Raw genomic sequence first — 26,312 nt, 5'->3', positions numbered from 1 at the left:
ATAATCCTTGGCCCTGAACTAGGATTAGGGTAGGAATGGGCTCAAATTAGAACATATAGGGCTGGGCTTGGGATTGCAAAAGCCCAACCCAGCCAAGCCCAGTTGCAGCCCTATTACAAAGCCCCTTTCCACATTTAACACTGTCAAGTTTCCTTTTGTTTCAAATTTACTTTTACAATTTTACCGTCACTTTATAAATCTATTTGAAATCCTAAATAATATTTGAAAGAATTTTTTTACATGAGCCCCCTTCATTTCCATTGGAAACATGGCACACCCCCTCCAAAATCAAAACCTTACAAGGCACCTTCACACTTCACACCATTGGTGAAGGTACACAGTAAACTGATTAAAGTCAAATTAATTTGTTTATATGACCACATTGGCCATAGAGTGATAAAATGATCATGCAAGAGTTTTTTTAATTTGAGGAAAATTTCAGTCATATAATTTGGGGTAATATGGTGACATCAAAATATTATTTAGGATTATAAAATGAATATTAAAAGGGATAATTACTATTGACCCCCGTATTTTAATTTTATTACTCACTGTATCCCCTGTACTTTTTAAAATTACTAATCAAACCTTTAACTTTGTCTACAATTACTATTGCCTCCCTACTATTAAGTTTCATTAGTTTACTGATGATGTGGCATCTTTGTATTTTTTCAAAAACCCCAAAATACCCTTATACTTATCTCTTTACTTATTTACCCTTTTGTCAAGTTATAGTAGTACCCTTAATTAACTGTGGAGAAAAAAATAATTATAATCCGTTTTATTCTCAAAAAAAAAAAAACCCACCAAATAAAGAAATAATGATTGAATAAAACTCAAATAGAAACTGAAGATGAAGGGAAATCGAGTTCAACTCAAATTAGAAACTGAATATCACCTATATTTTCAAAATGAAGTTTAGTGAAGGTGGGAAACCAAATCGGATTTGGATTTTGACCATTTCTTTAATTCAAAATAAATGAAGCTTAGTGATGGCGGGAAACCAAATCGGATTTCAATTTTGCCCATTTCTTTAATTCAAAATAAATGAAGTTTAGTGAAGGTGGGAAACCAAAGGTTGGGTGTCCATCACATGATCTTGGATAGACTTTTATAGCTCATTCCTCTAAACAACATCACATTAGTGATTTTGAGGCTTTACACAACTTTCAGTCAAACTATTTTATTGACTATACATAGCGCTATTATATTAGCCTCATTGGACATATGTATATAAGACATAATGTCCCTCTCATTTATAGATACATGCTTCTAAGACACAATGTCTTACTTTATCTATTGATCACGACATTTACCCTTAATGTAAATGCTTATTCCAATGATCGCCAACATGTATCTTTCATTGTTACCTTAGCCTTGTGGCTTAGGATTCGACAAATTTATAAAGCCACACATGTAGGTACTTATATATAACAGTCACCTGCCAACACATGATTTTACATGGTAGCTCTTGGGATTTCCAACCTTCTTACAAAGGCATATATAGTTGGTGATATTTGGTAGAACGTATATTTTTTAATTCAAAAATCATTATCCACCACAAGTCTATACATATCATCTTTAATTCAAGATGAATCCCAAATGCATATGAAGCATATGCCATTTTTCATCTTCAATTCAAGATGGTTCCCAAATGCATATGAATTATATGCCATTTTTCCTTTTTTAAGTAAAATCAATCACTATATTGAACTTGTCTCTTGAGAAGAGACACAACATGTAAAATATACATGTCTTTTCATAATAAACATAAACCCCCACAATTTAGGTTTATCACATACATATAAAATTCAATGGTCATATACCATTGTTATGTCGTTTGAGGGTAAATCATAACCACATGATACATATCGAACTACATATGTTGTACTCTGACATTAATAGCCACCTAGGCCTAACCAACTTTGGATTTAACATAACCCAAACAAATTAGGTTCACTTGAAAGGTCGCAAGACATAAATGTTTGACACATTTGTTCCAAGTTCTCATATGTTTTATGTAGATCATTATTCTCATTGTTTTCAAACTACCACAAAAGTATACAACCTTTCACAACGTAAAGGCCACAAATTGATCCAAACCTTATAGGTACATTCAATGTTTGGCTGCTACTGCTCACTGTTTTAATTTAAAGAAACCAATAGTGGTCTATTAAGAGTTCCATGAAAACCTACGTTCTTCTTCTTTTAATAATGGTCTCTCTAGATGATTACTAGGGGCAGAAATGAAATTAATAATCAATTTATTCAAGGATTATCATCATTGAGGATATTGAAATTGAGCCTTTCTAGGAAATCATACAAACCCACTTTGAATCTAGAGCAAACATATCAGTCCTCCCTCTCCCTCTTTAATTAGAGAGCCCCATAAATCATAAATCATGGGAGGTTGCCCAAAACTCTGAATAAAGACCTTTCAAACTCTTTCTAGGAGTCCATTGATAACCAACCTCAATGGTTATACCTGATTTGTAAACTTATTGAAGGCTTCATAATCTAATTTCTTTCCTCTTAACAAGTTTTCAGATCAGACCAGGTAAAACCTTCAATAAGACCAGACTCAGATCCATCATCACTGCTTCTTTTCTTATTAGGATTTTTCGTTTTACTCTCGAGAGAGTCTTGTCTGGTTTGATGATTATAAAGGAGTAAAAATCATCTTCTCTTGATGTATTGATGAATTTATAAAACAATACCCATTCATCCACATCAGGAAGCAAAGATTTCTAAACGGGATATCGCAGGTTGAAACCAAAATCCCCAAAATATGCCATTTACTTTATGGTAAATATCTTTGGTTTGGAAATGGACTCCACACCCAAAAAAAAAAAAGGAGCATCCCCCAAATAATCCGAATAGTAGGAAACATTCTCAAGACAATTACTTTTCAAGGTAACATGACCCCCCCCCCCCCCAAAAAAACAACAATATCTATGGTTTGAGCCCACCCTATAAGATTTATTTGAGATCCCACATACTAAATTATTTTATTATATTAAAGAATACCCACATATATTTTGGGGCCTTTTATATTTGAAAAAAGAGAGTAAATTATTGATAATGATTTTTTTTTGACAAAATATAGGTAAAATTAAAGCAACAAAATAAAAAAAAATATAACACGGACTTCAACCCTAAAAAGTTAAATGCAAGCAAATATTTTCTTTGGTAGGAGATGTAAATCAAATTTTTTTGGGTAAGAGAAAGCAAACAACAAAACAAAAAATTACCACATAACAATAGAGAATTACAATTAAAATCAAAAGGAAAAAAAAATCAATAAATAAATTGAGAAAGAGAAAGAGTACCTAATTGTGGAGGAGCAAAAAACACACCAACAAAAAAAAAAACGCCCAAGAGAATAAATAGAAAGAAAGAAAAGGAAGAGAATAAATAAGAAAAAAAAAAAAAGGAGAGAGGAGAGAGGATACAAAAGAGAATAAATAGGGATCGAAGAGTTACTTTCTAATTATGAATGACATTTTGATTTTTGAATACCTAATAAAAAAAAACCCTAACCAAAAGGTTTATAGAAAGATAAGAGAATAAATAGGAAGAAAAGATAAGAGAGAATAGTGGGGAGAATAAATAGGGATTGAGGAATTAGTTTTTAATTAGGAATGACATATGTGCCCATTATTTTACCTTTAAAATTTGTTCTCAATATTTGGGGGGGCCAAATAGCGACATTTCACATATAGGAAGAGAAAAAAGTGGAAAAAACAAAAGAATTAAGAGAATATATATAAAAATTTTAAAAATCCGGGGGGGGCCATGGCCCCCCTCGGCCCCTTCATAGGTCCGCCCCTGGGTTTCCATCCCATGCATATGGCTGCAAATTTCTCAAATTCTAGAATCCTGTGAATCTTACAAGCGGTCAGCAAGGCAGCCCACATCTTCACACAGTAAGTTTGAAGGGAGCAACTTTAATCACTGCAAAGGCTTCATCATAAGAAACCTTCTCGGCCTAGTGGCTCAATCATGCACACATAGTGCACTTCTGGGAGTTTGATTTTGTAGTCCATGTTCATTGATTAAAAAATTTCCACCCTTTATCTCACAAGCTTGAATAACTACAAGCTGTTGGTAGAATCCAAATTCACTTAGATTCATTGGATAGTTAAGGAAAGACATGCAAGAAAATGTTATTCAATATGAATATTGCTGGAGGTACACTTCCCTCATCACCATGTATCTTAATTCTCTCCAACCATGGTTACTAACAAATCAGATACGCTTCATCAGTCTTAATAGGTAGTTCATCAAGAAGCTGATCCTTTAATTGAATCAATAAGAAAGTAAACCCCGACAAGATGAACCTAATTAAGCAAATGGGTTCAAGGCACCTGGTATACAAGTCTGGTAGAACCAACATGTAATGGTTCACTTAGCCCAATGGTTCTTTTAGAAAACATCAAATTTTACAATTTCCAAATAAATCAATATAATGGATGATTGTAAACCAACATAATTTGAAACTAGAAAACTGATTTTCTTTTTTATCATCCATGCTGCTGCACTTGTTATAGCCCAAGTTTCCTCCTTAATCCTTATAGATTCTTCACTAATGTATGGAAAAGTATCCAAACAGTGCCATGTGGCACAAAGGTCTTCTTTTTTCTTTTGGGTTGTCATTATTTCTGGCCATTGGTCCACTCGGAGCTTCTGCTCTATTATATTAACGGCCTTTCTGGCCAGTTCTGGACGCCCCCATCTTAATACGTACAGGTCAGGGTGAACCGATAAACACCCCAAAGAATACCATTTACTAACTGAGAAAAATGCAAATAATGGAAGGTTGCAACGAATCGTTGTGAACTGATGTTCAGCCGCGATATCTACTGGATTTTCTATCTTCTCCAGGTAACCTTATGAACCGTTTGGAGTCCGTCACAAACATGGTAACAGAATCTGAATAGTGCAAATTCTCTAGAACTCCTCAGCGAAAAGAGCAACAATATCATAAATTGTGTCAGTGAGAAAGACTAGAGAAGACAACAACAGTTGAAACAACTCACAGAGATGCCCAGTTAGACAAAGGCTCTAAGATTGATGTAAACTGATATTAGACAAAAGAAAACACGGAACGTACTAACAAGGAGTATAAAACTGGAATATTCATACCAATCCAGTATCTTTGACCACAGCTTAGTTCTAGAACAATGATTGGTAGGAGAACGGTAAGAACTCAAACAAAATATCTGTTAAATGGTTATAACCTATATCATATCAAGTAACACACAGGCACACAGCCCTCTAAATATCTAGGCACGGAACCATAACCAATGCCTCATAAGATAATAAAGACATATAAATGAAAATTTGCAGTGAGTCATCCATCCACTTGCAGAAATATCCGTAGGGAAAATATGCAGAACTTTCATGAAAGAGCCACTAACAGAAAAATATTCAATTTAAAGAGAAGCACTCCTGCCAGAAATTATAATAATGAACTTTATAGGCAGATTGTTATCTATTGCTCTCTAAAAACATGCCAAAATAAAGATAAAACAAGTTTGCTCTTAGAGTGCTTATCCAAATACTACTGTCATCGATTCATGCAAGAAACAAATTATAAAAGAAATTGATTGTAATCCCTTCTTATATTCTGCCTTGCAAAATTAAATGACAATATTCTGTATTAGGCAGAATTAGTCCGAAGTCTTAAGCAATCGTTTTAACAACTAGATTATGAAACCAAAGGAAATATCGTCACCTTGAAGCCACTGAAACTAAACAGGGGATCCACATCCTCTGTAATTCCTTTCTCTACAATTCCCTGTAATTCCCTCATAGGATTGTGCCACGTGGCATTTAAGTAATCCAAAGGTTACCCAACAAACTAGAATTTAAATAACATTCAAATTTATGGGTAGGTTTAAATAAAATTCAAATTTAGTTTAAATTAGATAACCTTTGGATTACTTAAATGCCACATGGCACAATCATATGGGGGAATTACAGGGAATTGTAGAGAAAGGAATTACAGAGGATGTGGATCCCTAAATAGGAAAACTTGTAATCCTGCTACTCTTAAAAGTAATTTTGTAAAAGAAAGGCCCGATCATAACCGTATTTGCCTTACTAAAGATTGCACCACTGTTAATATGATTTAAGAACACGTACCAATTATTTCATTGGAAACCCAAGTCTTATACGATTCGTTTTAAATACCTTAAACTTGTTGGAAATATATTACCACAGGGCAATCATATAAGACAAATAAAGCAGAATTAGAAAACTTATCTTGATTCAAATGGCATGAACAAAACCAAACCCTTTTCGAAAGCTTTGTTACGTACATCCATCTTGATAAACGAAAATTGACGGAGTTGAAACGTGCCGGTAACGACACTTTCTTTAAGGTATTTAAACGCCCCCGAATTGTGCACACGGGTCAAGAATGCTTTTTCACCTCCAAGATCAGTCAACCCCTCCATCTCAGACAGTGCACTCCGTAATTGATGGACTAAGGGATCCGTAAAGTTACATTCACCAATTCGTTTTATATGACACAATTTAAAGTAAACCAACGATTTTCAAAACATTCATGCAAGAATAACAAACCCGTCCCACCTTTATATAGGAGAGCAAGAGACACCACCGAAGGTTGTCTCCAAAGGATATATCTTTTCCCTTAAGGCATGTTCGTTAGCCACCAAACTAGCCTTCCAAAAGAGACACCTATTGGCCATTTAAGTGTCTTTTAGGAAAAAACTCAACCTTTATAAAAATAGATTTTTTGAATTTTCAAATAAAACTATGAACTTGATGACGTAGGGGGAGAAATCAATAAATTCAAACAAAATCTAAGGTTGAATTAGTAACTTCAAAAAATTGGTATAAGGGCTAAAATACTAATTAAGCTATAGTATGGGGGGATCAAGTTTTTTGGAACCCTTATTCGCATGGTTGGATAAAGTTGAATATTGATGGCATCTTGTTGGGCAACCCAAGAAGGGCAGTGTAACAACCTCCATATTTCTAACACAAGATCCGTATTGCAAGTCTAAGTACCCGAAGGTCCAACTGGAATAAATTGTGGAGTATCTAGTCCAGGATCCATACCCTAAGCCTATGGATCGGGTTCTTGGCGATGAAGAACCTACCTTACTAGGAATTCAAAGACGAACCCGTAGAAACCTTGATGGACTAAGAAAATGGATCACTAGTTGAGGTCAAGTTGCGATTGAAGATGTCCGGGATCAAGGTAAGGACACCCCCACATGTTCTTTAGGGTTAGGTTACGGTTGGGGATTAACCGGATGAGCAAAGCACCCAAGTATGGGAAAATACTTGGGGGCGGTTGCTTAAGGCGGTTGATTGACCCAATCAACCGCCCCAAGCAACCAGCCAGGTCATTTTGTGGGAATTAAACACTATTTTGCTTTAGTCCATTATAAATAGGCAACATTGACTTATTCTCTTATTATTATATTCGGGATTGTTACTGTGGATGGTTAGGAGGCAAAGAGCACATGTTGGAAGGTGAAGGAAGTGTGTTTTGCAAGGAAGATCCAATCATTCGTCAATTTAGCGAATCAATCGGAGGTGAGTTGATTTTACACTCTTTATACCATTTCTCTTCTCTTAATAGTGTGAATCCATCCTCCTTAATTTGGTGGTAAGTTATTTGTGATGGTTCTATTCTTCCATCAGTGATCTTGATTGGATCATGTCTAAAAACTAATATTTGCATCTGAATAAAGGATTGATCTGATTGAAAGAGATGATGTGGTTATTGAATCATTAAATTTCTAGGGTTTTGGTTTGTGTTTGTGATGTAGGCTCCTTATGGATGAAATTTGGATTTAGATCATCCAAAAATTGGATTAAAATTGGGAGATCAAAAGTCAGAATTTCAGACTTGGAAGTTGTCTGAAATAAGGGAGGTCGCATAAGATGGTCGGTTGCCCAACCAACTACCCCAAGCAACCGGCTGGGTCACAAAATCCTAATCAGTTCAATTGTTGCTCTTTTTTGACTCTCTCTCATAATGTAACTTTATAACCTATCTCTAGGTAATTTCTAAGGTCTACTAGGACTGTTGTTAGAGAGGTTTGACTATACTTTTGCTAGTCTTTCCAACTTTGACAGGTAAGGATACATTCGTACATATATGCACTAACATAATCTATGATGAATTATTATATCTTTGAATGCATCTATAATCTTGTAACTTGTTGTAACAGTAGGTTTATATGAATTATGAATAATTATGTCTTCTGAAAAATGATGAGATGTACTTCAATTGCTATGTGATGTTAGATGTTTAGTTGTATGATGATGGTTGATGATGTGACGTAACTATGGTGGAGGGTATCCATATTGGGTATCCATTGCTTGAGATATCAAGGTGTGGTATGGGACACTGCTTACTGATGCCCCCAGCACTATCATGGTTATTGGATGACATACCTAGGAATTCTAGTTTTCATGGTTAGGAACTCATACATGCTACTACCCTTTTGGCAGGGGTATTGAAGCCGAATGACCCATGATGACGGTGATGTGACTCTATCTTATCCTACAACAGTAGCCAGACTATGCAAAGATTCAGTGGTCCACTGTGAATCATGCATTAGTAGGGTTGCATATGTTAGGGTTGGGCGTCCAAGGAGTGGCAAGGAGTCGTGAGGGGACATGAGAGCATCCGCCCCAACAATATGTTGATGACCATAGGGTTAGGGAATGAAGTCCAACAAAAGTAACCAGTCCACATTGAAAAGATAAATTTTTTGGAATGTTTTATTTTGTAAAGATAGAGTATACTATACCTTATATGCTTATACCTTGCCAGCAAGTTTATATTAGGGGGGGGGGAATATTACTAATACAGGTGCCACCGAATGGGAGCGAACCCAGGTAACAAAGGCGCTTTATATATAAGGAAATTGGGGATGGGGATATTACATATGCCGCCGGTAAGGGTTGAACCCACAACCTCTCCACTAAGAAGAGGTTGAGCTTTTAACCACTAACCCACCATTGGCCATTAGATTAGATTAGATTCAATTTTTAGTTGGGTTTTGATTGTAGCTGTTGGATTATTAACTGATATGTGTCACAAACTTCAAAATGAATTATTGAGAATTGTAGAGGATGTGAACCCACTTAGAGGTAGACCTGTAAATGGATAGCCGAAATTCGCCTCCGAATTAGCATTCGTATTCGTTTAAGGGTATCCGTATCATTAAATTTTCTCACCGGAAAATATCCGTATCCGTCCTCTAAGCAACCGGATTCGGATTCGGATAATTGCTTATCGGATCGGATAATATCCGGATAGAGTAAAGTATTTAACATTTTTTCTTTTAAAATATATGATAATCGGATTCGGATACCGGTAATCGGATTCAGATAGCGGAATTCGGTTATCGAAATTAGTTGATAATAAAAAATGTAAAAAAATGACAATTATCAATCAATAATCGGATATTTTATCGGATCGGATTATTATCAGATATCCGATAAAGTTTCGGATCGGATTCGGATGCCTTCTCTAAATGTTTTCCGGATTCGGATTCGGATTTGGATAGCGGATTTGCTAATCGGATTCGGATTCGGATACACCAGTATCCGAATCCGAATCCAATCCGTTTACAGGCCTACTTAGAGGTATGGAAGGCAATGCGGGACAGAGATCGAGGATTTGGATTTGAGAAAGAAACGCTTGGAGCAACTTTCTAAACCATAAGTTTCCCAAAAAAGGGAACCTCATTACTTCCTAGTGTTTCTGTTGAGGAAGCAAGGTCTATATAAACTAGACAAAACCACTGAAATGAAGTAAGACTTTTTAATCTTTGACAAACAATGGCTTTGACGCTTCGGTGCCGCTTCAGTTACTTGTGTGTAGCCATATGCCTTGCTTTAGGGGTTTCGGTTTCTCAAGTAGAAGCCAGAGCTCTGGATGAAATGGCTATGGTGCAAATGTATGAGCAATGGATGGCTGAATATGGGATTGTGTATGAGGCCACTGAGAAGGAGAAACGGTTCTTGGTTTTCAAGGACAACGTGGAACGTATAAACTCTTTCAATGAAGTTGGGAATAAGCCATTCAACCTAAGTGTCAATCGTTTTGCAGATTTAACCGATGAAGAGTTCAAGGCAGGTTGGTCGACTGGTTTCATGATGAAATCTACAAGTGAAAATTCATCTTCCAATCAGACAGTTTTTAAGTATCAGAATGCGAGTCTAGCAGCTGTACCTGCTAGTAGGGATTGGAGAATGCGAGCAGCTGTGACCAATATCAAAAGACAAGGCTCCTGCGGTGAGTACTTAAATATTTTTCATTTGGAGAATGTAAGGAAATATCATGTTCTGTTCGCCTGGTATTATTAATTATTTGTTTTTGTTTTGTTTTCACTCTAATAAATTTGATATTATCAAAACAAGGTGCTTGTTGGGCATTCTCAGCAGTTGCAGCCATCGAAGGGATCAACAAAATAATGACTCGTAAACTAGTCTCTTTTTCCGAGCAAGAAGTAATAGACTGCGACACAGTACCCTTCGTGTCGGGCTGCCGAGGTGGTAACATGGAGGCTGCTTTCGATTACGTTGCAGCAAACCATGGCCTTGCCACTGAATCTGGCTATCCATATCGGGGAATCCAGGGTACTTGCCAACGGAAACAGAGGAATGTTCCTAAGTATGCAGTAAAAGTCTCGGGACACCGGCGACTCCCTACTAACAATGAGTGGGAAATACTCAAAGCAGTGGCAAGACAACCTGTCTCTGTTGCTGTGGAAGGAACTGCATTTGCTTTTCGGTTCTACAAGGGTGGGATATTAACTGCGAATAATTGTGGTACCAAACTAAACCATGCAATTACACTGATTGGTTATGGTGTGGATGCACGAGGAATGAAGTACTGGTTGGCGAAGAATTCTTGGGGAACTGAGTGGGGTGAGAATGGGTACATGAAAATTCAAAGAGATGTTACTCCACAAGGTGCCTGTGGACTTGCCATCTATGCATCTTTCCCTACCGTATCTTGAGTTAACATCTAAGAGATGAATAAGGAACTCAGTGTTTTATATGTTATATTCCGCACTATATTGGATTCTAGAAATAAAAATGCGTACATATTGACCCCTGGCAGTGGTGCTTGGGTAAGAAATCACCTCTGTATGGACATATTAACAAATAACGTATTTTATATTTATATATATATATATATATAACACCATATTGATACACCTTAATAGTTTGATGAAAATTGGACTTAGAAGTCTAATATTTTTATAGTGAAGTCTATCATTTCGATAGGCTAGCAAAGGGAATAAATCAAAAGAAGTTCAAGATATTTAGATTTTAATAACTTGAATGCTCCATTAATTAATAAATTAATTGATATAGAAAAATGTTAAATGCTCGAGATATTAAGATTGAGCCTCAATTCTCCACCTATTAGAGTAGAGGCTTGTGCTCCCTTCACGTCTCTTCATCACATATTAGAATAGGAACACAGAACTCTACCTTGTCAGGTAGAGAATTCGAATTCATTAAGATTATATGAACTTGAATTGCATATTAATTAACAGGATATAGATTCATTAAGATTATATGAACTTGAATGGCTTGTTTGGTTACATGAATCTAGAGATTTCAAATCTCTAGATTCATGAATGCGAGATTTATTCCCGTTTAGCTGTGAAAATCCCTGGATTCATGAAATCTAGAGATTCATCTTTTTACACTAAAAAGATAAATCTGTAGATTTATGGGATATGGGTGATAGATTTCACCCTTACTATAAAAGGGCTAAACAATTGCACATTTAAATAAATCAGGTCGACCAATTAGTTTTTCAGGATGAATCCACAGATTTCACTCTACAAATTTAGATTAACCAAGCAATTAATTTTATGAATTATGACTCCATAGATTTCAAATTTAGATATTTGAAATCTCTAAAATCATGAACTTGAATGGCATATTAATGGAATTTGAGGAAATTTTCAAAATGTGCAAACACCCAAAAAATATATCAAATTAATGAAGGGAAAATACTATTGCCCTTTTGTACTATAGCTTAATTACTATTTTATTCCCTATACTTTTTGAAATTACTAATTTAACCTCCACTTTGTAAGTTAAATGATGATGATGATGATGATGATATATATATATATATATATATATATATACTAGTAATAACGCACGTGCAAATGCACATGTGATGTGTCCATGAATATATTCTTTTATTTGTATAATTTACAAATTTTAATTTTTTTGCCTTTAAGTTGAATTTTATAACCTTTGCAGTATAATCACTAAGAGAATGTCTTCAAGGTTTATTAGATGCTTCCTCATCTAGGAACATGAACAATGATTCATTCATTTTCATTTTCTAGATATATAAATGTGGTTCAAGACCCACACAGAGGAATCAATTATTCAAAGGAAGAGCCTAACGCATCTGCTTAAAGAACCTCTTTTAAGTCCAAAGGAGGTTCCTAAAAGTATACTAAAGTCCCCTTCAACAAAAGGGTCACCTTTGACATCCAAGCAATAACAACATTAGTGTCTCTATAGACGTGTTTAATTGAAATATTTTTAGTAGAGCTCAACGGCACTTTGGTTTCATCAACCAACTGGCAGGGCCCATCAAGCATCATCAAGCAACATCCCGGCAATGGAAAGGCAAGAAACTATCACTAAGGAATCCAATTCCACACTGAGGAACCAAATTGTCTCTCAAAAGGTTATTGGGATTTGGAAATTCCATTATTATGCTCACATAGTCTCAAACAAAGCCCACGTGGAGTTTTTTTTTTTTTTTTAATATTTTTTATCCTGAATGAATGATTCAAGTTTCAAAATTGAAAGAAATTTGAGAGAAAAGGGAAGCAGAGGACCATTATGCTCTTCTTTTTCCACCATAATCATATAACTAATTTGAGAGCTCTAGAAGTGGGAAACTCATATAGAGAAAAAGGGAGGCTAATAGAAGAACAATGTGACCAGCTTTTTGTGTTGACTGCATAGGTAATAAGTAAATCAAGTTAATTAAAATTATAGCCAGATATATTCATTTGTGAAAATTGATCAAGTATTAATAGCAAATCAATGTGGAAATGTTCATATAGTTAGCTAGGTCTCTTGAAAAACTAGAACATTAGACTGAGAAAATTTTCTTAGGATTTTTTACAAATCAAACTCGTGAGTTAGCTATATTACAAAAAGTGGAGGATGAATGCAAACCTATATGCATTAGTGGTGTAATAGTCAGTGACGAAACCAATAGCAAGTCCAACCCATACACCAACAGCAACACAAAGGAACAAGTGCTTGAAAACCAAAATCAATGTCAATAAATTTATTAAATTTTTTTTTTGGGGGACCCTCCAATTAGTATTACGAAAATCTCAATCGTTCTTTAAACCACCATGAAAGCAGTACAATTGATGTGGCTTACCAGTTCTTCACATCCTTCTGAGTTCCAAAATTGAAATTGTGAAGGACGATGGTAATGCAAAGGCAACTAATGAGTGCAACTCCAATAGTCATCAAAACAGTTGAAATAATAAGTAGCTTCTTCAATGCAGGCTCAATTTCGTTGATGCCTTTGCTTTTAAAGAAATCAGTTGCAGAAAGGGTTGTGAGCAAGCATACAAGAATACCAACACCAAAATCATTAAGAACTCAACACCAAAATCATGAGCTGAAATCCCCAAATTAAATCAACTAATGCATAGAAAATATTGATGAAAATTAGTTATAAACTTCAAAGTTTATCTACAAAATTGTCAGGCATGGAGTCAAGAGGATAATCCCACAAATTAGTACCAAAAAAAGCTGATTGAAATATTAGAGGCACCACTATGTTTGGCTGTGCATGGAAACTTACCTTGTAACCATAGAAAGCCTCTAAATAAATCATGTTATAAACATAGAATATCTACATCTAAAGCAGAAAATTATTCCAGCCACCTTTCAATCAAAGGATGAATCAATTTAACCTAACCAGGAAAGCAGGAAAAAAAATAAAAAAATGAGCACTTGACATCGACATAGTCACAAACTGATATAACTTGCCTATAGTAACGATATCAACAACAGCTCCCAATGGCAAACCATTGCCAATGCCTCATCAATACACGCCAAAGACTGATAAATCAAAAGTGCACAGATATCTGCAATTGTTGACGACTTAAAGTGAAGTTCTCGCATGCCTAAAAGGTAGACCATTGATGCATAAATATAAAACAACTGATGAAAGCATCTCCATCTTTCTTTCTTCTTTTTCTCTCCTTTACTTGGGGCGGTGGGCGCAAAAGGGGTAGTCGCATATATAATATGGACGCAACGGTTAGCCATAGTCACCATGTCAGGAAGTACACCTTGGGTTTCAAACCCCCAGTAGTGGCTTCCAGTTCTGCCAAACCCTGTTTGCGCTTCATCTACGATGCATACACCACCTGCCTTATGTACAATATCATACACTTGTCTTAAATATCCAGGGGCCAATTCAAGTACTCCTCCAACTCCCTGGAATTTTCAAAATGAGGAAATTGAGCTAAGAATATAAAAGAAGTCCCAGGTCTAGATGGGTAGCAAACATTAAACCTCCATCTCATCCTATAACTTATCTAGGTCCACTTGAATGGTTTCTACTATAAAACCAGCAACTTTTCCTGAAGTACCAAAGTCAATGTGTTCTTGTACATCTTTCGCATAAGAACTGGCATATGAGCCAAATACCCCATGATATGGATCAGGATTCTTCATAACATGATGAATTTCACCCTGTAAAGTTTCACAGCAAGCATTGGTTAGATAAGTAGAAATATCAATTGTGACTTCTCAAAGTGCAAAGTGTCTTTTGGATGTAAAAATATTCTAAAGTGAAAATGCAAGATGAAAAAGGAAGAGGAATGAAGGGAGAGCGCCGGGGGTGGAGGTGAAGTGAGGCAAAGAAATGAATCCTTTGTGAGATAAACAGACATCTACACAAACCTATTTAATTATGACATATGGTGCCAAGAAATTGCAGCCGATGAAACTATATGCATGCAATCCAAAAGAATGTGATGAAATTAGTGTGCACAGCCATGAAGTTCCACATGTTCAGAACAGTATGGCAATGAAGTGGGAACATAAGTCATAAGGTGACAGCCGATTTGTCCATTACTAACAAGTTCATTGTATAAAGAATGCATATTCTTTTTATAAACTCTCACACGAGACCCATTCTTTTCAAGTTCATGCTAGGCTGGTGTTTACATTCTCTGGAGAGATCTAATGTACAATATAAAATACAGAGTAATTTCAGTTATAATCGGTCATAAGTTCATTCAAGGATAATCTTATGAAGTCGAGTTAAAAAGACTCAAAACCTTAAAACTTAGCTCATATATTTGAATGACTTTTCTATATTACCACATTACAATGTGAACGACAATGTCATGGGGTCTAGGTGACCCAATGCATTGGCAAAGGTTTGCAAGTAAAGCACTCACCCAGCCCAGGCATCCCAGGTGCTTGCAAGCACAAATATGGTATGAACCAACAAATGGAAAAATGGGACTAATTGGGTCACCGTATGTGATTTCAGATTCAGACAATTAGGAACTGAGGATTCGAGCTATAACAAATCGGTAAACTTAAGCTTGAAACATTGTTGTACTAAACACCTTAAAGAGTTAAAAATTAATTATACAAGGGCTGTTTATATTATAAGTGTATAACAACGCCAATGTTTGATGAACTATCAGTCCAAACACGCTAATAAGCAACTCAAGAACTTACAGTCGGAGATGGCGTATCAGCCTTAAAGAAAACCATATTCACTGGAATGACCTTGCCTTCTTCCTTAAAATAAAAAACGTTACCTTCTTCGAGTTCAATCGCAACATTCATTTTGTCGAATTCTTCTGACTCTGCGAACTTCTCAGCTCCATCATGACCACCGATTTCTTCATCTGGAACGAACGAAACATAGGCAAAATTTTATATACATCCACGATTTTGAAAAATAGAAACATGAAAAATACTGGGTAGGAAAAATTTTAAGGGTTTACCTTTCTGGAATCGGTTTTTTTTTTTTTTTTTTTTTCATGTACGCTAATGATCCTCTGTAGAGTTTGAACTCATTAAGTTTCCGTTGTTCACTGCAGCTGCTTTTAGAATGAAGTTTCTGTTGTTCTCAAGCTCAACAGAGGTACTCAACAAGGAAGTGCATAAAAGCAAAAACAGAAAATGGTGGTCGAGTTCTATAATGGAAGATGAACAACCCTCATGTGTTATGGCTTCTCGACTTCTAACGGATCAAGCAATTATGATTTATTGGAAAATGTAAAAGGAAGAAATTATGATTTAAGAAACTTTTCATCTTCCTAAGTGCTTTGGGCATAAAAACTTTTCCCTTCCTATGAGCTTTAACTACTCTGGCACCGGTTAGATTTTATTAGCTGGGTCTAATTAATTTAAATCTCATTTTTCTGGGAATACAATGAGACATCGTATCAGGCAATTAATGAATTATTGAAAAATGAAAAAAAGAGAATTTGAGATTTAAAATTAATTCAATAACTTAAATTTACAATTTTAGGCATCATTTATTACTAATTCAAAGATTTAACTGATTAAATACAAAAGGGTATTTGTGAAAAACAAAATGTAGCCATTTTTTCTGAGTTCATACTTTTATATATACTAGTAAGGACGCACGTGTGTGGTTTATTCATGTCGATTTATGCTTGAATAATTGATTTATAGTGAATTTCTTTAATTCTGAAAATCTGAGACAATGTTAAACTTTTGTTTGAAATAATGTAATTTTTTTCTAATATGTAAAATGTTATGCAGAATAAATAAATAAAAAATTTCCTGAATTCTGACCTTCAGTGAGGTGGGAAGCCTATATCTGTCGATATCCATTAATGTTCTCGATTACTTACCAAATACAATGGGATGAAGTAACCTGCAAAACCTATAACATGATCCAAGCCACCACAATTAATAACTTATTAGTATTTAGTGGTAGCGCACCATATATTAATTATGAGGTCAAACATCATCAACTACTAAGACGGAAATTTCAGGCTCTTCAAACTAATATTTGGTAATCCTCAAATAAAATTCAGGAAAATTCACTATTTTTTCCAACAACTATAAAATTCAGACATTCCTATAGGAATATATGCTGAGCTGTATTAGATAGATGTTCTCTACATTCCAATAAAAAGGCATATGCATGCTCCCCGTTATGTTTACCCACATTTTTCTGCAATTCCACAACGTCGTTTTCAAAAAGATCTTCACGATCCCTGAGCAGAAGCCCCATCAATGGATGTTGCACCACCTTGAGATGCATTCTCGAACTTGGTCCTGCAAGTGTCAACATAAGAAGGTGATAACAAAAATTATCTTGAAAACAAACAAACACAGATGACAGATATATCTTGAAAAAGGAAAATACATTGTAGGAGTGGCAACATTATCCACGACAACAGGAACCACAATATCCCCTGAAACAGTCGATTGTAAGGGGGTAAGAGCTGATGAAGGAGAGGGTACCCGAACTGCATTTGATGCAACAGAAGAAGGTATAGCAGCAATAGTAGAAAATCTGAAAGTCACAACAGGGGATGAACTTAGAGCAACAACAGGTGTGACTGGAACCAGACTTCATGCAACCCTTGAAACTACAAAAGTTGAGGAAGAGCTAATTGAAATCCCAAAAAAAAAGCACCTAACAACATTCCTCTAGGAATAATATGCTGAGTTGTATTAGATAGATATGTTGTGCATGATCGACATTGTTATAACACTCTAAAAGAATAATTATAGTTCGTCATGCTTTCGTTCTTTCTACCAAAAAAGAAAAAGAAGAATGTTTTCGTTATGGTTCTCAATTATCAGGTTGCTTCATGTCAGCTGTTCTAAGTTTCATATGAACTGCACTTTGAATCTTATCCACTAATTACTTATTAACACTTCTATCGATTCAACAATTTTAGAAGCTTTTGAACTAAACAACAATGAATGAAGTGCATGACAGAATAACCTGCCCAAGTACAATCCAGAAACTTCCAAGCCAAAAGCCAGCTTTACTGCTGCCGATGCTTGGGCTGGGCAAGCTCAAGGCCAATGCTGGGTGAGCACAGGCTAGGGCTGTCAATTCTCAGGTTGAGCATTGGCCACCTCTCCAGTACACCACTCCTCCCTAACACCCACACAAACACCCCCCCCCCCCCGGGTTCTTTTCCTTCCCCCAGAAAAATAAGAAAGAAAAAGAAAAGAAAGAGCACCCCCGTCTGTTAAGAAATGTGTCAAAAGAAGTCTTTTTGGCTGATTTAATATTTTTATTCATTTTCAAAATACCCAAGAACCATGTTAAGCACAGGGAACATAGCACTTTCAAGACATGCCCATGGGTCAGTAACCCCTGAAGGATCAGCTAATTCTACTGAAGAGTGAGGTAAAATATCAGAGGAGGTAATAAAATAAAGGGAAGCAGGTCTAGGAACCTATCAACAGAGGAAATCCACGTAAGACAAGCAACCCTTTCCAGCTAGAGCAATTTCATTTTCAGTTTTAGCTGCACGTTTATTCTTAGGTTTACACTAAGCAAAATTCCACCCTAGAGATCCAGTCAGTTGGGACAACCATCATCTCAAGGGAAGAAGAACCATTATGATCTACACTTCTATTCTATTCAAAATACCAATGAAATTGGTTTTTCACTGTATCATTCTATCTTGATATAGGAATCGTTCTCTCCATCTCGGAAGTACCACAATGATTTTCTCAACCACAGTTCAATGACAGAGGAGGTTAGGCATGATATAGCTTATGACTAAAGCCCCAGCAGGCAACAGGAAACTGATCATGAGATCCTTGATGAGACTCTCAAATCATCTACCATTGCTTCTTCCTCCTCTCCCTCTTTGCTGTTCATGTCTACAATTTCTGTGCTGCATACTTTCTACAACTGTTAGGTTTCCACTCAGCTAATGGTTTAGAGAGGGAAATATGGCATTCTCACAAAAGCTTTATCACAAAGATAGTAAGGAAAAACACCATAGATATGAATATCCCATTCCTAACAGTTCCAGTTGATCAAATTCAAAATATGTAAAACACAAGATGAAAAATGTAGGCAGCCCAGATTGAGAGAGAATAAATATGAATTATCTATCCATTACAATTCTAACTGATCAAACCAAATTAGCAATATGTAAAACAGGGGACGGAAAATGTAGACACTGCAGATAGATGCATATCTAGACTACAATATAGTGCACATAGCAGGATATGTTGCAATATTAGTACCCCAGTGTAGCTATCGTATGCTAAGCAATCCGAATCAATCTGGAACTGTCCAGCATGCCATCTCTAAGTTCTTACGGAGGACCAAAATTCACCAAGCTTCTTTAATTAATCTGCTTTCTCCTCAGGGGCTGCAATGCGTCTATAAACTGCCTGAAATGTTTGACCTTCATTTCGAGCCACTTTCTGCCCTTCCTCAGTAGCAGAAGTCAAGAGCTTCACAACTGGGTCCGCTTTAAGCTCTTCTTCTGTGACTGCTTCAAAGAGAGGGTGATCCTCCAAACAAGCCTTCATCCACACTCCGAGCTCTTCCACATCAGTTATTGTATATATTATGCCACCCACTTCAAGTGTGTAAGCATACTCATTTTGGGACACAAAAAGCATACCCTGGAGCAAAAACTGAAGTTTTCAGCTCTTTTATCAAATTCCCTATTCAATACATATCATTTGTCCAAAGTCTATAGTATAATGACGAAATTTCGGCCCAGAGAATTCGTTACCCAAATTCTCTATTCAATACAGTATCATTTGGCCACAGTTTATAGTATAAGAAGAAAATTTGGCAATATGCTTCATGTTCTAGAAGTATTTATATAATCTTTCAACTTTAAATATCAGGGTTTTAATGATGGTTCTGCGGTAGCCATGAAATCAAATTCAGTAGCACTATTCAAAATGTTGGAAATGCACAATGAAGACAAGATAATGAAAAAGAAAATGATATTCAAAGTAATAAACAGACGATGAAATTGGATTCCCCTAAATTTGTTTCTTTGCTCCTACCATTTATCAATCAATGATACTCGAGGATCATAAGCTCACCTTTCCATAGCTCCATAACCATGACTCCCTACCACCAACATGGAAGCATGGCGTTTTTCTACAGTCTCACAGAGAACATTCCTAGCATCTCCCTCCACCACCTCTACTATTACATCATCCACTTGCATATTTATCAAATTGCTCAGTAGAGCTTCGTATGATGGTAAAATGACCAGGTTAAAACACTTAATTATCACAACTTTATTCAAATTTTCTCTACTGTAATCAGAGAAGATATTCCCAATGACTTTACAATTGCAAGATTCAGTTTAGAACAACAAATTTTTGGCTAGGGCACAGAAAGATAGTTTGGTTGTTGAGAAGGTGTTTTACCACTTACGATCTTCTACAGGGAACAAATACGGCCATAAGAATTTTATCACAACTTATATGAATCTAACCTTTTTCAGAAATCCAAAAACTTAATAGCGAGAGTAATTTCAAACGCCGGATTAAAATTTCCCCCGTTTTTCTTCGTGGGTATTGGGTAGGATTCATGAGTAAAATCATTATTAGGATGATTCTTACAGATTTCCTTTGGCAGAGCTTCTTGGCCTTCGCTACAATTTTAACTGCTTTCCTCTTGAGATCTGATTGGACAATAGGCAAAACTTCGGCAAGTCCTGCAAATCGAAGTAACATCAGAAGGGAACCTCAGTTATCCAAGAAACGCAAACAAGTAGAATTTAACCGAGAGAAGTTGAAAAATGCAGGTAAGAAGGGCGGAGGCTTACCAAGTCCGGAGATTTTGACAACCGAAGTAGGAAAAGGCTTGGCATGAAGAACAAGAAGCTTAAAAGGGGGATTGGTAGGGTAGGGCACAAAGAAGTGATCGAGAACCCACTTGAGAGCGTAGAAACTGTTCTCGCTCTCGTCGATTCCCACCACCATCAGTTGTTTCTGTGATGTCGACTCCATTATGTTCTGTTTCTTCAAAAGCTCTTGCTCAGCTATTTTCTGCTTCTTGGCCCTCACCAATTTCTCCAAGATCTCCTTGGCATTCCTCTTCCCTAAAAACGAAATAAAAGAAAACCACCCAAACATTAATTGATCACCATAAACACCTCAAGAACAACGAAACTGCTTATTAAGTTAAAAGCTAATACCTTTCTTTTGATTTCGTAGGTGGATTAGAAGAGAAAACTTTAGCAACCTGCAAGTAATATTTACTTTAGAAATCACTATTCAAACCTGGAAGTAATAGTTACTTTAGAAATCACTATTCACTAATCAACAACGCAAGCTAACGGAAGAGAAAATAAACTCAAACCTGTTGAACTGCTTTCTTCCCCATTTCTTCCAAGAGAAACTCGTAGAATCCTCTCTTTTCTTTTTTCCGTAAGAGAAAGGGTGTAGAGGGAATGACTTTCGAGAAGATAGAGAGAGGAAGAGAGAAGATTAAAGGAATCATGGGTAGAATCTCGTTGGGAAGGTAGATCTTGGAGAGGGAGAAATGAAGAAAGAGGTTTAGGGCTAGATGGAAGTCAGAGATTCTAGAATAGAAATGGTTTCTTTATGAACGAATATTGGGAGAGGCCAATTCTCTTGGAATACTAACCTTGGAATACGAACTGTTGAATTTCATTAAAGAATAATAATAATTATATTATTATATGTCAAATTACAAGTTTGGTCGTTCTTAATTAAGGATTTTATGGTCAAAAGGATTGAATGAATAAGGACATTTAAGAGAAGAGAAATGTAACCATCTCTCTTTAGTTCATGCTTTTATAATAACTAGTAAGGACACACGTACACGTGCATATGCACGTGTGGTTTGTTCACGTGGATTAAGCATTCGTTAGTAAACGTAGTGGTATTCTTTATTCTAGTTTTGTTGTATTTTTGGTAGTGGTATTGTTCATCTGTTTGTCATAAAATTTTGGTATTTGAGGATTAATTTTTGTAACATTTTAATGCTGCAGAGGGACTGTAGGAGGTCTAGTAGTTGTCCTAGAAGTAGAACTAATTTGTGAAAGTGAAACTGATCATTTTGTTCATCTGATCTTAGTTGGGTTTCTTTATTATATTTGCAGATTGGTTGGGACCCTGTCATGAGAATGAGTGCTGATTTGCGGGATTTATTTTTGTATGAGGCCTTTCTGTATTATAATCCTATACTTCTTGTGGTAAGTTGTTTTTCTTTGTATTTTATTATGCTTTTTAAGTGGCTGGATTACTTCAAACATCTAGAATTTGGGGAGGTGCCGGATTCTTTCATCTCTACCATACATGCCTTACTTTCTGTGTTGGTTTTGTAGTCATTGATGGTGTGGCTTTGGGAAGTGAATTTATGGGTTTTTGCTCAGTCTACTATCAATTATGCAAAAATATTTGATCTTTCCCAGGATCATCTTTTACATAGAGAAATATGGAAGGTACAGTGGGTACTAAAGTTCTTCTTTTCTATCAGAATTCATCATTAATTCTTTGGCAGCAGTTCCAACTCCCTCTTTTATATGCGCCAAAAAAGTAGCAGCTTGGCCAGGATGGTTCTGGTAAGACTCCAGAAACCATGAATCCTCCTTGTCAACCTTTCCACAATCCCTACAAGAAACTAAATTAATCAATCTCAAGAGACAGAGTGAACACCATGATAATAGCTGGCATGAATATTACAGATGAAAAGACAATCTAAGCACAGCATTCTAGCAATCCTGTAAAACACAGTCTCATTTTAAGTTATATAAAGCCAGGGACGGACCTACTAAGGGGCCGAGGGGGGCCATGGCCCCCCCGGATTTTTCAAAATTTTGATTAATTCCCTTCAATTTTGAATTTTTTATATTAATCCTCTTCATTTTTCCACTTTTTTCTCTTGTCACATGTGAAATGTCACTATTTGCCCCCCCCACCAAATATTGAGAACAACTTTAAATGTAAAATAATGGGTATAAAAGTCAATCTCTAGTTAAAAACTAATTCCTCAATTCCTATTTATTCTCCCCATTTCTCTCACACATCTTTTCTTCCTATTTATTCTCATCTCTTTCTATAAACGTGGACTAAAGGAAATTTTTGAAAAAAAAATCTTATTAGATATTTAAAATGTCATTTATAATTAGAAACTAACTCCTCAATTCCTATATTTTCTCATATCTCCTCTCTCCTCTCTCCTCTTTTTTTCCTAATTATTCTCTTATGTTTCTTTCTTCCTATTTATTTTTCCCTTTTTATAAGCGTGGGTCAAAGAAAATTTGGGGAAAAAATCTTCCCCACAATTAGGTACTCTTTTTATTTATCAATTTATTTATTGTTTTTTTTATTTGATTTTATATTCTTTGTTTCTTTATTTTGTCTAAATTTTTGCTATTTGATTTTATATTATAAATAAAATGTCTATAGTTAGTAAGGTAACTAAATACCATTGGTTGCATTTCTTATCTTAAAAAAAATTTGTAGTTTGCATCTGACATTTTAGGGTTGAAGGTGTGTATTTTATTTTTTTTGTTTGTACTGATGCTTTAATTTATCTACATCTGGTTGAAAAAAACTATCATTATCACTAATTTACTTATTTTTATCAAATATGTGTGGGCCCCACAAAATATATGTGAATTTATTCCTTAATATAATAAAATAATTCATACGTTGGACCCTCAATGGGTCTTAAGGACCCATACAATATGTGTAGCGAAAAACCATTGGTGCTTTCCCAATCTGGACTTCCATTCTTCGCCCCCCCCAATATTGAATCCCGGGTCCGCCGGGGGTGAAAACGAAGGGGGGGGGGGGGGGGAGAAAAAAAAAAAAAAAGGGGGGGGGGGGGGGGGGGGGGGGGGGGGGGGCACACCACAACCAAAAAAGGGGGGGGGGGGGGGGGGGGGGGGGGGGGGGGGGGGGGGGGGGGGGGGTTGGGAGTGGGGGAGAAAGGGAAGAAAGGGAAGTGTAAGATGTTGGGGGGTGTGGGTGGGGGTGCCTTTCCTTTGTCGGGGTTGTTGGGTTGTGGTTTTTTTTGGTTTTTTGGTTTTTTTTTTTTTTTAGTGATATATGTGGTGTGGTTGGTTTTGTTTTTCCCTTCTTTTTTTTTTTTTTTTTTCTTTCTTGTTCACAACGTAACTCATTTTGCCGCTGGCTTTCTGTTCATGTTAACAGGAAAACACAGTTTGCCTGGAGAATGAAATATTGTTCCAAAAGAGGGGGGGAAAATAGCAAGCTATAAAAATAGATATCAGGATGGGTATTTCATATATGAAGTATCCGAACTTCAAAAGAATTTATTGGCTTTAACATCTAATGGCAACATGCTTCAACAATTTCTGATTCCCTAGATTGTTTGTGCATCTGAGAGCTTTAAAAATCCTAGAAAAATGACATGAATCCCTTCCAAACTAAATGGGAATAAAAAAAAAAAAAAAAAAAAACTCATTTTATACAATAATACCTTGCAAACTTTTATCTAAACCACACATCAACGAATACTTTCTCTGCAATATAGTTGGCAATGATTCCAGACCTGAACAAAGAATAGTTATCAGTCAAAAAGGCCCGTCAGTCCATAGGAATCATAATCTTCAGAAATTCACTGCTAAACAACCATAAGATAAACGAACAAACTCATTTAAAGCTCCAAACCATTTGAAAAAAACGAATTATAGCATAAGAGAATAATCGGCGGAAAAAAAAGAAGCAAAAAAGAGGAGGAAGAATTTAAGCGGACAATGGGGGAAGCAGGAGGAAGAAGAGGAAAATTGTCGGATGGATGCCAGTGAAGAGGAGAGAAGGTTTTGTGAGCACACGATTAGTCATTTGGCAAATTTGATTTTTGAATATTTAGCACACGATTTAATTAACTGTTTGAAAATTGTCCGCACACGATTAGTTATTTGGCAAATTTGATTTTTGAATATTTAGCACACGATTTACTGTTTGAAAATTGTTGGCACACGATTAGTTATTTGGCAAATTTGATTTTTGAATATTTAGCACACGATTTAATTAACTGTTTGAAAATGGTCAGCACACGATTAGTTATTTGGCAAATTTGATTTTTGAATATTTAATAAAGAATAAATTGTTAATGTTTTATCATTATTACATTTATTAAGCGGTATTCAAATGATGCTTGGTTGATTTTAATTAGTTTCTTTTTCTTCAATTAATATTTCCTAGTTTTTAGGAGAAACTCTTCCTATTCCTTACGCTAGTTGTTGCTAATTATTATTATTTGTTTTAAATGAGCGGTATTCTAAAGTTTAGATGCTTGATTTTGATTAATTTTTTCTTCTTCAATTAATATTTCCTAGTTTTTAGGAGAAACTCTTCATATTTCTTAGGCTTCTTGTTGTTAATGATTCAGGAAAAACTATAATTAATATAATAATTAATATTTCCTAGTTTTTAGGAGAAACTCTTCATATTTCTTAGGCTTCTTGTTGTTAATGATTCAGGTAAAACTATAATTAATATAATATTATTGAAAGTATGAAATATGAATACACGATTAGTTATTTGGCAAATTAGATTTTTTAATATTTAGCTCACGATTTAATTAACTGTTTGAAAATTGTCCGCACACGATTAGTTATTTGGCAAATATGATTTTTGAATATTTAGCACACGATTTAATTAACGGTTTGAAAATTGTCCGCACGATTAGTTATTTGGCAAATTTGATTTTTGAATATTTAGCACACGATTTAATTAACGGTTTGAAAATTGTCTGCACGATTAGTTATTTGGCAAATTTGATTTTTGAATATTTAGCACACGATTTAATTAACTGTTTGAAAATTGTCAGCACACGATTAGTTAATTGGCAAATTTGATTTTTGAATATTTAATAAAGAATAAATTGTTAATGTTTTATCATTATTACATTTATTAAGCGGTATTCAAATGATACTTGGTTGATTTTGATTAGTTTCTTCTTCTTCAATTAATATTTCCTAGTTTTTAAGAGAAATTATTCCTATTCCTTAGGCTTGTTGTTGTTAATGATTCAGGTAAAACTATAATTAATATAATATTATTGAAAGTATAAAATATGAATTTACAATTTTAGACGTAATTAATTATATCAATGTAGTTAGGGAAGAAGGCTATTTTGGGAAATAAAAATGTAGCCATGAGTTTTGAGTTATTAAATCTCATTTAGTTATTTGAGAAATTACATTTTTGGAATTTTTTTTTAATGACTTAAATGTTTAGTAGTTTTAGAAAATAAGGGTATTTTGGGAAGTGAAATG

General features: G+C 35.4%; 1 protein-coding gene and 1 pseudogene across 3 annotated transcripts; one reads left to right on the top strand and one right to left on the bottom strand.

The window, feature by feature from the left end:
- Nucleotides 1-9,834: 9,834 nt before the first annotated feature.
- Nucleotides 9,835-11,018, top strand: LOC149016776 (senescence-specific cysteine protease SAG12 pseudogene; annotated as a pseudogene).
- Nucleotides 11,019-16,678: 5,660 nt separating this feature from the next.
- LOC149016775 (uncharacterized) lies at nucleotides 16,679-21,606 on the bottom strand. Of its 3 annotated transcripts, XR_016173368.1 has the most exons (8): nucleotides 21,395-21,606; nucleotides 21,231-21,277; nucleotides 20,859-21,134; nucleotides 20,653-20,747; nucleotides 19,303-19,689; nucleotides 17,447-17,596; nucleotides 17,246-17,355; nucleotides 16,679-16,957 (listed from the first exon to the last, which is right to left on the bottom strand). XR_016173368.1 is itself a non-coding variant. In XM_089154848.1 (5 exons), exons 3-5 carry the CDS (start codon nucleotides 21,040-21,042, stop codon nucleotides 19,408-19,410), a joined length of 561 nt encoding a protein of 186 aa, XP_089010974.1. In that variant the 5' UTR covers nucleotides 21,043-21,134; nucleotides 21,231-21,277; nucleotides 21,395-21,606; the 3' UTR covers nucleotides 18,230-19,407. The 3 variants fall into 3 exon arrangements, 1 of the variants encoding a protein (XP_089010974.1); XR_016173369.1 differs by lacking the exon at nucleotides 17,447-17,596; XM_089154848.1 differs by lacking the exons at nucleotides 16,679-16,957; nucleotides 17,246-17,355; nucleotides 17,447-17,596 and having other exon boundaries at nucleotides 18,230-19,689.
- Between the last annotated feature and the right edge of the window lie 4,706 nt (nucleotides 21,607-26,312).

The sequence above is a fragment of the Hakea prostrata genome, chromosome 5 (genome assembly GCF_041222555.1).
Source record: "Hakea prostrata isolate BN-2017 chromosome 5, UWA_Hpros_2, whole genome shotgun sequence".
NCBI lineage: Eukaryota > Viridiplantae > Streptophyta > Magnoliopsida > Proteales > Proteaceae > Hakea > Hakea prostrata.
This window is presented reverse-complemented; position numbering and strand designations above follow the sequence as displayed.